The sequence below is a fragment of the Oreochromis niloticus genome, linkage group LG18 (assembly GCF_001858045.2).
Source record: "Oreochromis niloticus isolate F11D_XX linkage group LG18, O_niloticus_UMD_NMBU, whole genome shotgun sequence".
Lineage (NCBI taxonomy): Eukaryota > Metazoa > Chordata > Actinopteri > Cichliformes > Cichlidae > Oreochromis > Oreochromis niloticus.
This window is the reverse complement of record NC_031982.2, coordinates 30,171,918-30,182,579: the sequence shown is the minus strand read 5'-3', so window position 1 is coordinate 30,182,579 and position 10,662 is coordinate 30,171,918. Positions and strand designations below refer to the sequence as shown.

The window sequence follows — 10,662 nt, the reverse complement described above, 5'->3', positions numbered from 1 at the left end:
ACGATAGGGTATACGTGGTCTCCCGGCTGCAGCCCGAATAGGGCCGAGGCGATGCACCCTATCGAAGACGATGTTCTTCACCGTGTCCTCCGGCAGCTTTAGGTGGGTTTTGATAAAGCTTTTTACCGTGGTCTCCGCGTCCTCTCCAGCGGCTTCTGGAATACCAGAAAATACCAGATTATCACGCATGCTACGAGCTTGTAGATCAATAACTGTTTCTTTTATTTTTTTATTTTCTCTATTTAGCTCAGTAACATTGTCTGTGAGACATTTCACCGACTCCCTTAGCGTGGCATTTTCAGCAGCGAGCGTTTCCACCTGCTGCTGGCTGAACTCCAGTGATTCTCGTAAGCATTTAAATTCCCGGTGAAGAAGCTCCACCAAGGACAGCCTTGCGTCGAAAGTGGACAATCGCTTGTCGATTGACTCCAGTATGTCGGCAATATCTTTGCCGGCTGGCGATGTTGTGCCGGGGGAATCTGCCGGGCGAAGTCTTTTCGACGACGGCGTCTCAGGTTTAGCCGGGGAAGCTGCACACTGGGCCTTCTTCATTACTAGATCCTGAAAGCACTGATCAATATAATCTTGGAGAGCCTCTAAACTCTCCCCGTTGTTCTCCAGGGTGTTGGAGATTATTTAGACAAATAACGTTAGTTGTAAGACAATTGATAAATGTATTTGGTAAGATTGAAGCTTAAAGGAATTTGTTCAAATCTAAACTACCATTCGCTTTAATTTTCCGCCAAAATCTCCGGCGTCTGACGTCAGTTACAACATGTCCCTTACCTTGTCCGTCACTTCCGTCACTTACCGTCCTCCTCCGTCACTCTCTGGGAACCAGTTCTGAGGCCTTCTGCATAGTCTCCGCTCGCACCAGGCTGAGATGCAGGTGAAGGAAAAGGAGGCTGAACAAAAGAAGAGGATCAGGGAGCTGGAGGTGACACAGCAGCAGCTGGAAGTTGCCCTTAATATGGAGATCCAGGCTCGGCTGGAGGAGGAGAGGGCCAGACTGGAGCTTGAGCGGTAAAAATGGATTTCTAACTCTTATTATGGCCCTTTATTATTTTATTTGTGATGGAGATCTGATATATCCATGAGAAGTATTAACATTTTCAGTTGCTTCTTCCCTTTTTCCCCTCCTTCAGGTTGCTGCAGGCTGAAGATGAAAAGAGGAAACATTTCCAGCTCCTCCAGGAGCAGCAACGTACAATGCAAAACCTCAGCCCCATACAGGAGCTGTCAGATGGCAGTCCCGATGAGGACACCCCCTCAGCCCTCAACTCTGCCTCTCAGGAGCTCCAGGATCTGCAGGCATCTCGCCAAAGAAGCCACCAGCGTCTGGAGGTGAACAAGTTTGTTTTGACTGGCTTTGTGAGCAGCATCTTATTTAGTGCTCTTCTAAAACAACACTGATGAGGATGCCTGCATGATTTTTGTTTCCAGGAGGTTCAGGAGAGGCTGAGGAATGCCAGTCAACATGTACGGCACTGGAACATCCAGCTGAACCGACTGATGACCCCCATTACTCCTGCAGGTGCCGTATTCACTTTGCCTCTTTGCAGCACAGACTTCTGGAACAGAGTGTTAGTATAGTTAATAACAGTGTAGACCATATAATCTGTCAGATAATTGCATTAAAATGCTACAAAAGGCACCTACCCCCAAACATGTCAAGAGATTCATTCAGTGACTTGAATGAAAGAATCTGACTCACCTCAAGTTAATTAAAATTAAAACTAAATCTTATTATGATTTAAACACGGAAATCTTAAAACGAAAAATAACCACATGCACAGTTGTTACAGGCTGCAAACATGTTTTATACTGCTTTGAAGTCTGGGACAGCATCATAAGAGACATAACTGATCTCACCGTAGTCCCATGAAGACTGAGTGTTTTCACGACTGCCATCTTGGTGTTTTGAAATCAGGCATGATGAATGAAGGGAAGAACTGTCTGTTAAGGTTCTCAGTCGTTCAGGTCATCGTAGTCTAAGGAGCTTGGAAAGAAAAGCATCTGGACTTTAAGTTTCTTGAAGAGCGTTTCACCTCTCATTCAAGAAGCTTCTTCAGTTCTCTGAAGAAATTCTGAACTGAAGAAGCTTCTCAGATGAGAGGTGAAACATCTTCAAGAAACTTAAAGAAGTCCAGATGCTTTTCTTTCCAAGCTCCTTAGACTGTAGTTAAACTTCACACACTGGACTTGTCAGTCACACATCCTTCGCCAGTAGGCATTCCCAGAATGATCTTTCCCCTTCTGACGCTTAGAATGACCAAATATGTGCAAAATGGACAATTCAACATGCCACCATGTCAGTCTTTTATTAAATATGACATGAAACAAATGACTGAGCCATTAAATTTGTCACAAAGGTGTTCACCTAATTCCAGGCAAATGGAATAGACTTCTATGGGACCATAAGTCTTTTTGCACTTTGACATGTGTTTTACTTTTCAGATCTGTAACCTATAACTTTTATACTGTATGTGTTTTGATCATAGGAGTCTACGGGGACTTACTTACTTTTAGCACGTTTAGCAGTTGATGTTGGCTTCTTTTTCAGTACTGGAGCTTCCTGCTCATTGAAGACTTTTCTAAAAGGAAATGCTTAATCCAAAATGGCGTTTTTAAGGGCTTGGATTAATGTCAATTTCAGCAAATATTTTCAACTCTAACTCAAATTTTAAGAGAGCTTCACTGCTAAGCTCTCATCTGTGTGGGTGTCACGGTTCGCTTGAGGACTCACACGCAGGACTCAGAGGCACAGTCAGTATTTATTACAGTTCCACCAGGTGTATATACAAACAGTGCAGGGGATAGTGCTATATACAAAGCGGTGACAGGGAAAAGGCTCCGGGGAATCCAGGTAGGGGAAAGACACTTGCTCCTCTTCTGACTCTCTCTCCAAACACTCACACAAAAAGGGAATCCGCTCGGGGAATGCAGAGTCGGGTCCAGGGGATCTATGTACAGAAGGAAACACACGTTAGAGGTTTTGCACAGGGAAGCAAAAGAGAACTTGCTCAGAGCACTGACGCGAGTCACACACAACGATCCAGCGATGAGTAGAAGCCACTCCCTGGCTTAAATGCTGGCTGCACTGATGAGGCCCAGGTGTTTCCTCTTCAGAGGGGCGTGGGCCGAGGGCGTGAACCCACCATGAGTAGAGAGAGAGAGAGAGAGAGAGACACACAACACTACTAGTCAGCGGCCTGCTGATCCCCTGGCCGTGACAGTGGGGTTCAAATCCCTTATTCAGATTAAGATTTTATGTGACATTACATTGGCAAAAATTAAATTTACTTGAATAATGTGAGTATTGGAGTAAGTACTTGAGTAATTTTTGAATAACTTTAATTTTGTAATGTGCATATTTTATGAATAATGATGTTTCAATACTTTAATCTACTGAATAAGTAAGAATTAGACTTAATAATCTTTTTACTTTAAAAAGGGAAATTGTGTACAATCTTTTATTCTCCAAAATGCACATAATAAAAATGTTTTGGGGAATGTATATGCTTTTTAAAAACCAATTGCTTCTTACCTGATGCATGCTATAACTTTCAGCAAAACTGAACTAAAATTTGTTAACAAGCTTACCAAATAAGAAATGTTTTGTGAATTTTCTTTGCAGAGCGACTGGAAAGCCGGCTGTTATCAAAGCCCACATGCCCTAAAAAGGAGGGCGCGCTGGCCAGTAATGAGTTCATCACTAAGTTTAAGATAAGAGTTGATCAGAATAGAGGCGATGATGAAAGTCTGGAGCATCAGTTGGAGGCTGCCAACCTGTCTGATGAATCGTTCGAGGCCCAGACAGAAGTCAACGGACAAATATGATCACAGACATTTTAAAAACGCGAGTTGAGAGTTAAGGGGGAAAAATATTGTAATAAGTATATATTTGAATTGCACACTAAGATATAAAGTGATGGCAGCGAGCACAGTGTTGCAGGATTTAATTAAAAACACATCTGACTAAGACCAACTGAAATTTAGAGTTGTGTATAATAAAGTTTATTCATGATTAATAAAACAAATCTGTAATATTTTTCTTTCTCTTTTGTCCATTTGAATCTCGCTACAGCTTAAATAAAAGAAAATGTGTTTTGAATAAATTAAACTCTATTCTCTCTTTTTCTTTCTTTCTTTTTTTCTTGGTGGGTTTTCATTTGCAATCAAACGCAACATTATACAATTATATAGTATAGTAAGAAATATCCTTTAACTTAATTTAGTATTTGTTTTTTAATTTTTGTTTTTATTGTTTCCCCTTCAGTTTTGTGCTTATAACATGTTCTAATCTGACATATTATGCAGTAAATTATTTTTGCAATAACTTAACAGGCCATTGTGGGAGCCAACATTCACTTATCAAGGACATATTTGTATATTCTGTGGGCTGCTTTATGGTTGTGTCATTTAGAAACATAAGCCACAACAGACTTCCACCGGAGAGTACTTAAAAATGTATTTTTATGTAAAGATATTTTAATTAACTACTATATTAAGAGCGAACCTATTGTTACATGGATTAATTGTACAAACTGTAGAGAAATAAGTTTAAGCGTGCAACTTTTTATTCATTTTTAACTGTATTAATGTTTTTATGTTGATACAGCCGCCTCATATCTGTTTCCTCAGTGTTTTTTAAACCATGTACTCCATCTATGAGTAAGAACATGAATAAATTCCTTTCCAAATTTGTAGTTCTTTTTTCCAGCTGTTTTTAGTATATATGTAACATTTCTTTACACACAAATGCAGGTATTCTTTTGCACCAAGACGGTAAAGAAATGCTAAGAAAAAATGAAAATACTACATTGCAACCTGTGTGTGTGTGTATATATATCTGTATCTATATAGATATATATGTGTATTCGTACCCTTTTTTCATCATCTAGTTTCCTGTGCCAGATCTTCTACTGATCCACTGAGGCAGACATGTAAAAAAACATGAACTAAAGCATATTTCTGTATATAAACAGGACTTTAAATCTTTATCAACAGCTACTTTAGAGGAAATTCTTCAATAAACTGCAACCAAAGGCTCAACTCAGAGGACAAATCCAACCTGTTATAAATAGTGTGACAGCAAACTTTCTCTTGTGTAAAGTTACAAATAGGAGTAATTATCCACAGGAGCTTTTATACATAATGAAGTTATAATTCGTCCTGTAGAAATTGTACATTTAAGCTATATAGTTCCCGCTGTGATAACTCTGCTATGAATGCCTCTTATTAACTTTTATGCTTTTACAACCCACTATGAGCAAACACTCAGCAACAGTGGGAAGGAAAAACTCCCTTCTTGAAGGAAAAAACCTCTGGTAGAACCAGGAAATCTGTCTAAACTAGTTGGGGGTTAGAGCAACAGATGCAAGTCTTCAGATCATTTGCAGTGTGACTGTCTTTGTGCACACTTTAACCTGATTCAGTTTTCTTATTTGTCAAAATGCACCATGGGTAAAACAAAACAAAACAAAAAACAAAACAAAATAGTAATGAAGGAGAATCCTCAGCAAAGATGAATTAAACAAGTTTTATTTTGATCAAATTTTACTTTAAGTAAAACACATCTTTATTTTAAAGTCATCAAATAAAGACAGTTTTGATGGAGCTCCTGACCCAGCCCAAGCTCTCTATGAAGACGAGGAAAAACTCCCAGGGGCCAGATCGATGGGAAGAAACCTCGGGAAAGCCCATTCAAAGAGAGATCCCCTTTCCTGGGATGGCTGGGGGGGTTACAAGAACTCCAAAAAAGCTAAATTTTTATTTATTTATTTTTTAAGATTGACCCATTCTATCTATTCCTGTCCAACAGAAAAAGAAAGGAAGTTACTACAATGTATCATACTTATATGATAAGGTGTGAATTGTGTGTTTGTGTGTGTTATCTTAGCCAGGGGTGAAGCTGGAGCTCCTCCAGTGTTGGGCGCTTCTCCGGGACTATAGCTAAACATGCGTCCAAGAAATTCCGGCATTCTTGAAAGAAAGAAAAGATCAAAAAGATGAAGATGATAGTTCTAGTGATCCAAGGCATCAGTGAATCTGGAAGTGTGAAGTTTTCTTACCTGTGGACAGACGCTTTTTGATGCTCAGTTTCTTTGTGAGGAACCTCGCGGTACTAAAGTATCGTGCATGAAGCGCTTCATACAACACCACTCCCATTTGCCACACCGTGGTGGGTCCACACCTGTAGCAGCTCCTAATGTACCACTCGGGAGGGATGTGAAGAGGAGTGCCTAACAAACAGACACAATTGCAATTTCTTCTAAAACAAAAGACACAAATTGTTACATCTGTGAAAAGCAGGAGCAGAATATGTTACCATAGAAGATGCGATACAGAGATCGCTGTTTAACAAAGCAGCTCAGTCCAAAGTCAATGATGCGAACACGAGGCACATCTGAGCCGGTCTCAATCAGAATGTTTTGTCCCTTGATGTCCGATGAAAGATGTGTTTATCCTCAGTTCCTTTACAGCATCAAGTTGCTTCAGAATGACCTGGAAAGATGAAAAACACAATAATGAGTTCATGCTTTTCTGCCTTGATTGAATGCTGTACAGTCTAAGGTTCTTCCAGTCAACCTACCTTGGCCTTGTCCTCTGTTAAAGTTCTTCCATTTTCTGCTTTGTATTTTTGCAGGTCCACAGCGGGGACAGGTCTCTCCAGCACCAGGATCAGCTCTTTGCCAGGTCGAACCACTCCAGCAAGGACACAGGTGCAGATATTCCACTGACCCTTCTGCTTCACCTGCAGTTTAACCATAATGGCCACTTCCACTGAGAGCTTCTTCCCGCTTTCATCCTGAATATTACAACAAAGTGGATGATGAGGAACGCCGCATTCAATCCAGTAATGTAAAACTGATTCAAGTGTTGGACGCTTACCGCCACTTTGCAGTAGACTTTATTTTTGGGAATGTGTTTGATGGCAACCTAGAAGACACAGAGCATTGGTGAGCATTTCCTCAGTATGACATAATGAAAGGTGGAAACACAGCAGACGTCTCAGTTTACGATATTATCCATTATCTGCGTTACTGCCTGTCTTACTACCATCATCTGAACACTTACTGGAAAACGATCTTCTATCCGGTAGCCAGCAAACACTGCTCCGCAGCCTCCTTCTCCGAGCTGGTGCTCCTCCACATATCTGGCTTGGAATTCACCTGAACAGACAAACAACAAATCTTGTTTTATTACAGCTGTGACACAAATTACTCTCCTCTGTAGCCTAAATGTTCCTTTTGCCCTTCCCTGAATATAAAACCCAAGCTGCTTGCTACTTACGTTTTTGGTCTGCCACTGATTTTTTGTCCTGGTCCACATTCCTTTTTTTTTTTCTTGGGTGACTCTCTGTTGTCTCCCGCGGCTTTCTTTTGCCATTTTTTGCGCACACCTGTTTGTTATTCAAGTCTGGAGATGTGGAAACACCAAAAGCACATCAGCTCACTGGATGATAGACACAACACTAAACACTAATATCTTAAACCTAGCAACCACACTTAATCTACCCCTTATTCAACTAATTAGCCTACCTTTACCAGAGTCCAACAAGGAGGATGCTTGCTCCTTGTCACCGCTCATATGGTCGAGAAGTTAGCCTTCTTTGCTTTCTTTGTTGTGCCCTCTTCATCTTGCACAACCTTGCGCTTCACTCCTTTGACCACATCTGAGCTGGTGGAAGGACCAGCCTGCTCAGCGACCCTCCTCCTTTATTGGGGTCTTCTTTTCAGGACTGGCCTTTCTTTTAGCAGTCCTGCTCTTACAATCTATAAACGACAACAACACAGTGGTGAAAAAGAGTCCCCGACATCAGGACTGGAAGCAGTTTGGCAAAGAATTTGAAATTGCTTTTGCTTAAATTATCACAAGTTTATTCTTGGGATAAAAAACTGACCAGTGCGAATTGATACTAGGTTTACTAAGTCTTAGATCTTGATGACACTTGTTGGTCTGTTTTTACTGTTGAGTCCAAGAATAAACTTATTACATTATTTTACCAAAAGACCGCTAACCTTTCTTTGATTAGACATCTTGTATTAAAGCTATTTTCAATCAAACATATGATTCAATTGCTCTAAAAATGATTCACACAGTGTCAACATTTCTAGGATTTGGATTTTACCAGGATTGATTTTATTATTTACTTACCTTGATCTCCTGAATCTTCTTATCGGCTGGAGTGGTAATTTTTCTTGTTTCCTTTTCATTGTAATTTCGGAGAACTTTTAAACTCGAAAATGTAAACCGTAATGAGTTAATATTGAGTTAATATTCCTTCAAATGTGCGCCTTCAAATGCTTGACTTTTCTAACTGAATTCTGTAAGTGAGCTTTATAAGTAAACCTGGAAACTACGGCAACACAACATAGAATCTTGCCTTTCAGTGACTTCACTGACTGCCAGTAGTTCAAAGTAGTTTACAGAAAAACACTCTGGCAGACAAAGCCATAATATTTCATATAATTCAATCATTTCATATCAATTAAACAGTTTCTTTCATTATCTTTCATCGTTTGTATAAAGACCTCAGTATGGATGACAGTATGAAGATTGTGGTTGACCACACACTAATAAACACAGTGTCAGCTACATTGTCATCTGATTTAAAGTATTTATTATTGTACATTAACTGTCATGGTACTGAGTCTGTGACCCAGTGTTTTGTGTTTGTTCATTTATATTCATTGATTATTCTTATGTATGTTTTGGTCTCTTTATTGTTTTCTTCTTGTGTATATTCTTAGGCTTTAGGTTTCTGTTACTTTGCCTTGCCCCTGTGTCCCACGTGTCATGTCTAGTCATTCTTCTTTCCATGTTCCCCAATTTCTCCCCAGTCAGTCATGTCTCTGTGTCAACTCTGTGTCTTTGTAAAGTCTCTTGTTTGCTGTTTTACTTTGATAGTCTTGTGTGCTATGTTAGTGTTTTCATGTCTGTGAAGGTTCTCAGTCATCTAGGTCATCGTAGTCTAAGGAGTTTGGAAAGAAGCGTCTGGACTTGAAGTTGCTTGAAGATGTTTCACCTTCTCGGATGAAAAGAACTAAACTTTGCTTAACGTCTTCAAGCAACTTAAAGAAGTCCAGACGTTTTCTTCTAAGCTCCTTAGACTATGTTAGTGTTTTCAGTTTTCCTTCCCCATGGTCTTGTTGTTTGTGATTTCTGGCAGCTGTGCTCTCATCCTGTGTCTTATTCCCTCATTTATCCCTCTGTGTATTTAAGCCCATTGTTTTCCTCTGTTTGCTGTGGGTTGTCTGTGTATCATCCATGACAATTAAATTAAATAGCAAATGCAACTACAATTTCATGAGATTCATTCCTGGCATTCTACTGCGGTGGCTGAAAGTAGACACCAAGCATTATCACTTTACTGATGTAAATATTGGACTTGGAGGGATTCATCTGATAGACTGATGCAAACATTACTGTGAGGAAATTTTTGAATCTCCCAATTTTCTTTTTTTTCTGAAAGAAAGAAAGTTGGTTACTGTATCACATTTGTATGGCAAGATGTGAATTCAGTATGCGTGTGTGTTTGGTCAGAGAGGAGTTTATCTGAGCCAGGGGTAAAGCAGGAGGTCCTCCAGCATTGGGCACTTCTCCAGGACTTTGTTAAAACTTGTTTTCAAGACGTCTGAAATGAAAGAAGGACAAGAGATATCGAGATGATAATTCCAGTGATCCAAGCGATCACATTGATTTTCTGCAAATTTTCTTTTGAGAGTCATTCGGCTGGCAGGGGTTAACACATCTGCAATGCAGCAACATCTGCTCTCTGGGCCTGTGTGAGTGTTTCTCAATGGCGGGAATGAGGATGTTGGAATTTGGCATCTCAGGCACCAACTCATCTCTTTCCTTAACCGGGCTCACTAGAGATTGGTTTCAGCCTCTCTCCATGCTTTAAGGAGGTTGAGTTGATAAATCTGACTGGCCCCTCCCCTGTCTGACCATATCTCTTCATAGTCAACACCAATGTTCTCACCGTGTGACCATGAACGGTCCTTACCACTTGGCAAGTAATTTCGAGCTAGAAGAAGGGAGTAAGACAAGCACTTTATGTCCCTGTTAAAATACAATTACATTTTATCAAATATCACTAAGCAGTCCTTACCTTTAAATACAGCCTGGTTTCTTTCTCTTTCTTTCTATATCTCTGAGTGAAGTTAGCTCTCATTCTTTTCTCTTCCTGTGAAATACAGCAAGTGGAGCTTTAGCTAGCAACACACTGTGACACAGTTAGTGTTTTTGAGGTGATAGAAATGCTGCATTTGAAATTACCTGCCACAACATTTTACTCCCTTTTATGTTCACTCCTTTTTTTCTGAAGTACCGCAAATTATGGGCACGTGGGGTTGTTCTGGTGTTGTGCTAAAAATAAATAAATCAAAACTACGGTACATGGTTTGCTCTTTCATCTCTACTGATTAAAACGCGACTGCCTTTCATGTGTCACTGTTTAGGCTCAAATCTCATTGTTTGAAGGCCTGCAGTGACGTGAAATATTAACTTCCCCCAAATGCGTTAAACCCAAAGTAACGAGTTTGTTTTGAAAAATACGGAGTGGAAACTACAGATATTTGTTTAAAAATGTAGGGAGTAAAAATTAAGTACAGCAAGGAAGTTTTTTTTTACTTTTTACTTCCTACCTGTGGAGAA

At 40.0% G+C, this 10,662-nt stretch overlaps 1 protein-coding gene and 2 long non-coding RNA genes across 3 annotated transcripts; 1 reads left to right on the top strand and 2 right to left on the bottom strand.

Moving 5' to 3' along the window:
• Positions 1-848: 848 nt before the first annotated feature.
• LOC109195529 (differentially expressed in FDCP 6 homolog) lies at positions 849-4,027 on the top strand. Its single transcript, XM_025900697.1, has 4 exons — positions 849-1,023; positions 1,146-1,344; positions 1,444-1,534; positions 3,638-4,027. Exons 1-4 carry the CDS (start codon positions 884-886, stop codon positions 3,838-3,840), a joined length of 633 nt encoding a protein of 210 aa, XP_025756482.1. The 5' UTR covers positions 849-883; the 3' UTR covers positions 3,841-4,027.
• On the bottom strand, positions 2,756-3,176 carry LOC109195538 (uncharacterized). Its single transcript, XR_002057127.2, has 2 exons — positions 3,037-3,176; positions 2,756-2,963 (listed from the first exon to the last, which is right to left on the bottom strand). It is a non-coding gene; the product is annotated as an uncharacterized LOC109195538 (long non-coding RNA).
• A 5,378-nt stretch (positions 4,028-9,405) lies between the features above and the next one.
• Positions 9,406-10,551, bottom strand: LOC109195476 (uncharacterized). The gene is made up of 3 exons (XR_002057074.1): positions 10,285-10,551; positions 10,118-10,192; positions 9,406-9,640 (listed from the first exon to the last, which is right to left on the bottom strand). It is a non-coding gene; the product is annotated as an uncharacterized LOC109195476 (long non-coding RNA).
• Positions 10,552-10,662: the final 111 nt, after the last annotated feature.